Source organism: Phasianus colchicus, chromosome 4 (assembly GCF_987193195.1).
Source record: "Phasianus colchicus chromosome 4, bPhaCol1.hap1.1, whole genome shotgun sequence".
Lineage (NCBI taxonomy): Eukaryota > Metazoa > Chordata > Aves > Galliformes > Phasianidae > Phasianus > Phasianus colchicus.
In genome coordinates this window covers 18,702,057-18,708,061 of record NC_143439.1, presented here as the reverse complement: position 1 = coordinate 18,708,061, position 6,005 = coordinate 18,702,057, and the positions used below count along the sequence as shown (strand labels likewise).

At 37.8% G+C, this 6,005-nt stretch overlaps 1 protein-coding gene across 2 annotated transcripts in view; it reads right to left on the bottom strand.

Moving 5' to 3' along the window:
* Positions 1-1,294: 1,294 nt before the first annotated feature.
* The window catches only part of SMARCAD1 (SNF2 related chromatin remodeling ATPase with DExD box 1), a 41,153-nt gene continuing 36,442 nt past the window's right edge, over positions 1,295-6,005 (bottom strand). For both annotated transcript variants that reach the window (XM_031607430.2, XM_031607431.2), the window contains exons 20-24: positions 4,797-4,985; positions 3,876-3,994; positions 2,899-3,081; positions 2,104-2,213; positions 1,295-1,826 (exon numbers count right to left, since the gene is read on the bottom strand). In XM_031607430.2, the coding sequence (XP_031463290.2) occupies positions 1,765-1,826; positions 2,104-2,213; positions 2,899-3,081; positions 3,876-3,994; positions 4,797-4,985 (663 nt within the window). In that variant the 3' untranslated portion in view covers positions 1,295-1,764. The remainder of the gene's footprint in view (positions 1,827-2,103; positions 2,214-2,898; positions 3,082-3,875; positions 3,995-4,796; positions 4,986-6,005) is intronic.

The window sequence follows — 6,005 nt, the reverse complement described above, 5'->3', positions numbered from 1 at the left end:
AACAGACTGGGCTGAAAATGGGAAATTGCTGGGAAATTGCTTTCCTTTACAGCTATTCTTTCCCCCTGCCCCCACTCCGATGAGCATTATTTCATTTAGCTCTAAAAGTGACATAAACCAACCACTAAGCAGTTCAGAAACTAAGAGGTATCAGAAAAAAAGAAGCAAGGTTCATTCTTGCATTGATTTGAATACGCAGTCTCCACTTGCTCTTGCAATTCCTGCATACTTTGTTGTAGCTCCTTGTTTTTTGTTTCCTGAAGGGAAATTTTTGTTTCCTGAGAGGGAATCTCATCACTGTTTATAAATACCTGAAGTGCAGAAGCCAAGTCATAAAAGATGGACTCTTTTGTGGTGAGCAACAAAAGAAAAAGGGGCAACAGCTAGAAACTGGAACACGGGAAGCTCCATACTAACACAAGAAAGAACTTATTTACTATCAGTGATGGAGCAATGGAACAAGCTGTGCAAGAGGTAGTGGACTCTCCTTCCTCAGAGATACTCAAGATCTGTCTGCACACCTTCTGCACACCAAGATCTGTCTATGCAACCTTCTATAGGAGCCTACCTTAGCAGGGAGTTGGACTGATGGATCAATGATCTCTAGAGGTCCCTTCCAATCCTTACAGTTCTACGATTCTCTGACATAAGTTTTGTAACTAGGGCACTTCACTGTCAGACCGTAGATCTGGTATCTCCAGGACTGACCAAAAAAATTACAACCCAAGCAGAAAACTCAACTTGACACTGTAATACAAGGAAAGCACAGTAGTGACAGTAGAGGAGCAAGGTCCTAGGCTGCAGCAAACAAAGACTTGCTCAAATGCAACAGCTGTGGGCACAGAAATAAAAGACATTTCTTACCTTCAAGAAGGCCTCAGGTACACAGGGATCTCCAGCAAAATATCCTTGCATCCACTGCCAACCCTTAAATGAGGTCTGGGAAAGCATGGATCCTGGCTCCACCCCTTCCAGTCACTCATGTACAATGCATACACCTGAGCTCCCCTGGGTTGGCCCTGCCTTCCCCCAGATGTTCAATCACTGCTTCAGGCCATGACTTAGCATTTCTTCTACAGGCAAGAACTCCTATTTTCATAATCTGTATTCTAACCCAACTTTTATTTGAATGTAATGAAATAATAGTAAATATTTACTAACAGACAAAGAGAGATCAGGTCAAATGGAACATTCTGGATAGTTTGAAAGCTGCCTCTGATTTATAGCATGCAAGTTACCAATCCCACCCTCCTCTACCAGTAACCACAACATGAGAACATCCTGATAATGTATGGAATTTTATTTGAACAAATTGATACAAAACCAGGACATCAAATGAACCAGAACAAGCAGAAACAGACTTAAGCATTGTCAAATAAGGCACATATAAAAGAAATCTACAAGCATAATCCAGTGAAACAGACAGTTTATTTATACGTCTGGAGGTAGAAATAATTACAAAAATACTGACAAATCTTAAGCAGTAGCAGATTTATTAAAACAATTACTACATAGGTCCCCATTTTGAAAAATGTCCTGAAAAATAATGTTTCTTCAGCATCTGATGTTGATAGACTTGTACTGTTTATGTTTTCAAGCATCAAAAGAATGCTACCAGTGTTAAAAATTGTCAATACCATGAGGAATAAAATGAAGAAACTACAAAAAGTTATAAAACTTCAGAAAACTCATGGTCATCAATAACATAAGAGTCCTTGGGGGCATGGCATTTCATTTCTTCCTTAAATTCCACATATTTACAGTTTAGAGACCTAATGAGGCTTTCAGTAGCGTGGCTATATCTGCTGGAATGGCCCCTTCTTCTCCTGAAGAATCAAAACGTACATTAGTAAAGCAGTAAGTATTTTACATAAACTGACAAAAGTCTAGAATCCCAAGCTACTTGCAAGCATTTGGTCATCGTGTTAGATGAAAGAGACACTTCCCATCAAACTGAAAAGTAAACTGGCACAACACATTTTTCTAGTTTACAGCAGAACAAAATTCTCTCGTCTTCATTATGAGTGCAGTTTTTTGGAATAATGTATTGCAGTGATCTCCTTAACTCATGTAAGGGGAAATCATTACTAGCAAGAGACTTACCCAAATCTGCTGCAGTCATATCTTGTTCTAACTTCAATTTCTGCTGGTTCATTTTGAGCATGGATTCTTCAATAGTCCCTTTACTGATTAGCTTTATGACTTTTACTTCTCTGAAAAGCACAAAATAGGATGAATACATCTTTACAGTTTCTTTGGATTAGTGCAAAAGGAAAGGACTTATGCCTTTATTTGAGTGGAGTAGTTTACAACAAGGAGGAAAAATAATAGAGGCAATACTAAAGCAGATAGTTTCCCTCTTTGGACCAGTTATGCTGGTCCATACTGACAGAAAACTTGTTTTCTCCTATACTCAGCCAGCATAAGGGTCTGTACGGTCTCAAAAAACTCAAGTTCATAGAAACAAATGAATATTCCCCAATCCGATACTACAGGCAAAATGCCATTTACTAAACACATTCTATTGCTCACAACTTATTCCTTAGTGAAGACTACAAAGTAGAAGACTGATCCTTTCTTCAAGGCACTACAGCATTTTAAAGTTTAGAAGTCTTTGGAAGAAAACAAACAGCTTTTTCAGCCAGTTCCAATGACTTCAGACCAGTCTTCAAATAAATTTCTGGTGCTAAGAACTGATGTGAATTGTGGAAAAATGAAAAATAAGAGTAGAATGTAATTAAGGTTACTTCCACCTACAACATGCAATTGTAAGACAACTGCAACTATTTAGCTGCCAAGCAATCCAGAGATAGCTCAGAGAAATCTGATTAAAATGGAATCTTTAAATCAAACTGTTTGCCTCCAAGAGAAACAAGCATCATAATTAGGAAGTCTTACCTTGTCTGACCTACTCTATGGCATCGATCTTCTGCTTGCTTATCATTGTATGGATTGCAATCAATGTCATGAAGAATAACAACATTTGCTGAGGTCAGATTGATTCCCAAGCCACCCGCTTTGGTTGACAGGAGGAACACAAATATACCCATATCTGTATTGAACTCATCTATTAGATGTATCCTACAGAACACAGGAACAACTGCATCAGGTCTTAGAAAACAACAGAACTCTTGCTTCAGAGTTGAATATAGAAGTTACGATTATGATCTGAGGAAGAGGCCAGTGGTATTGCAAAGCAACTCAAAAGTACAGATGTTAGGCATAAAGGAAAAGATGTGACAATTCTAAGGGGTGACCAGAACATACTTAGAGATTGATAAGACAGCACAGAATGATGTTTGGAAATAGACCTTGGATTATCATCACAGAATACAAAGAATAAACTGGTGGAGGAGGGTGGGGAGGACTGAGGTATGGCAAAACAGGTGATAGGAGAGTGAAAAATTTAGGTTCACAACTGTCTTGCACTAATTGCACATGAAAGTTAAGAAGAGTAGAGATTTCAGCTGTAAATGGGAAGTAACATCATACCAATAACTTGATTAGTTAAAAAAGAAAAGAGCATCTGAAAACAGATTCCATGAAACGGGAAGTGTCTACAGAAGAGCTTTTGTTATGTTATTGTATGTCAGCATGCTGACATAAAAGCAAATCAAAACATTGTTTATAGCAAAGGTGAAAGTTTTCCCAGATGGATATGCTAAGATGATAATCTGATCATCTAAACTCATCTTTCAGCCTCAACTTTATTAAGGCAGTCTGAAATTCAAAATTAAACTCCTACTAGAGTCAATTCCCAGCAACTACAAAATTCTATATATTAGAAAACAAAGTTCATTAAGCCAGATCCTCCCTGCAAATTGCAAATCCATTTCTTCAACTGCATTCAGAAAACGAACAGAAAACTCACGTACCTGTCAGAAATCTGTGTTTTTCCATCCAACCTAATATATCTGTGTTGCCAATGTTTTAGGAAAACTTCCAAGATATCCAGTACCATTGTAAACTGGCTAAACAACACAACTCTGTCACCCTGAAATGACAAGCAAAACAGAAGTTTTAAAACACTTCAGTTAAAGGTGATAAACTAGACAAATATATTATTTGCATTTAAAAAAGTGATTTTACTTAGAACCCCTGATTTACAAACTGAAAGACTAAGCTGAAATTACTAAGATGCAGACTGACTTTCAGTAAAACATGGCCAGTATTTCTGTTGTGTTAATCCACCTTTAGTTAAAGCCAGAAGTTTTTTTTAATTATTTTGTACTTGGGTCAATGAAGCAACCTAGAAATCACAAATCAAATGCAAGAATGACAGATCTATTAAAATATTTGTTACAAACTGCTAAATTTGAGCTGTTTTCCATATTGTAGCTCCTTGTTGAAATATTTGGCTACGTGCTTATCTGAAGAATAAGCCAGTTTGAGTTCCTAACTCAAAACAGTGACATCTTATGTTAAAACAGCCATGTATTAAACTAGTCTTATTCAATGGCCAAAAGAAAGTCAGATGATTCAACCCTTATGAGCTGTGAAAGTGATACTGCGCCTTCCCACTAATTGTCATGTTAACTTGGGATAGAATACTCAACACTTGGAAAAATGAGGAAGCTTACTTTCATTGTGTAATCTTATTGTCTATAGAGCGAAGTGCAAAAGTAGCACTACATGTTAAAAGCAGTGCGCTGCACACACATTAAATCACACTGTAATACTCCACACAAAAGCAACTGAGTAGCACATACAACCGTTTGTGACCAGATGGTGAGGGTTTTTTGGTGCCAGCCAGTAGACAGACAGCAAAGGACATTTCCATGATTTGTAGTACAAACCTTCTCTTTAAGGTCAGATAGAAGGCGTTCCAATACTCTAAACTTTCCCGAATCCAAAATCTGATCCATATCTAACTTGAAGTCACTGACATGAGAATATTGCTTACAAAGCAAATGCAGTTCAAAATCTGTCATTACTGTCATATCTTCAAAGATAAGGTCAGGATTAGCATCACAATGTGTGGGTTCCTATTAGCAAAAATGAAGGAAAACAATACAATATACAATCTTGATACACAGACAAGGAAAAAAAAAATTACATCCACAATTTCTGTAAGAACAAAAAGTAGCACAACTAGACATTGACGAATGCTAGAGCATGGCTCATGCAAGCAACAGAAGATGAAATCTGCAACCCCAGGTTTATAATAGAAGATTGTCACTTTACAATTTAACTCTTACAAGAGTTTGTACTATCAACAACTAAGTATATTCTCAACCTCCACAGCCATTACCTATCAAGCCCTACGATCTTTTGCCCCTGTATCAGACCTCTTCCCCTGAAGACACATTCCCTAAAAGGGAGATCCAATCCTTGGTTAGATGGTAGAAGACATGGGAAGCCCAGCCCAAGATGTAGGGTGGGTAGAGGGATGTCATGCCTGGAAGAAAGAGGAAAAGAAAAGCCACATCTGGAGAGTACGATGGCATGAGAAGGAATAAAAAAGGGACAAAAATCCTTCATAAAAATGAATGACTTCTTCCCTTCCCCCCAACCCTGACTGGCTTTATTTTTAGCAAAGCTACAGATACTCAAAGCCAGCTGCAGCCTTCTCGGAGTACACCCTCCTGAGTGTCCCAAGATCTCTTCTGTTCGCACTTTAGAAAGATGCAACAATTTTTCCCCAACTCCACAGGCACTAAACCCAGACATGTGACCAAAAAACCCTCAATACTTCAATACATCAGTGTCCTATTTTTACATCTATATCACCTAGATTCCTTGCTGCTCAGCAAATACTAATAAACTCAGATGTCCTCCTCCTGAGACATTGTCTTAAGTATTATGGTTTTAAGTTTTGATGTAGAGGGAAGAGGTGTTAAAGGGTGAGGGTCATAGAAAAGATGACGACTGCAATCTCAGAACTGTTCTCTCCATTTAACATTGATCCTAGAAGTTAGAGTGTTAAAACACACAGAACTTGGCTGGATAGATGCAGAAAAACAAAAAGCAGCAACAATGAATTAAGATTTACAAAGACACATTTT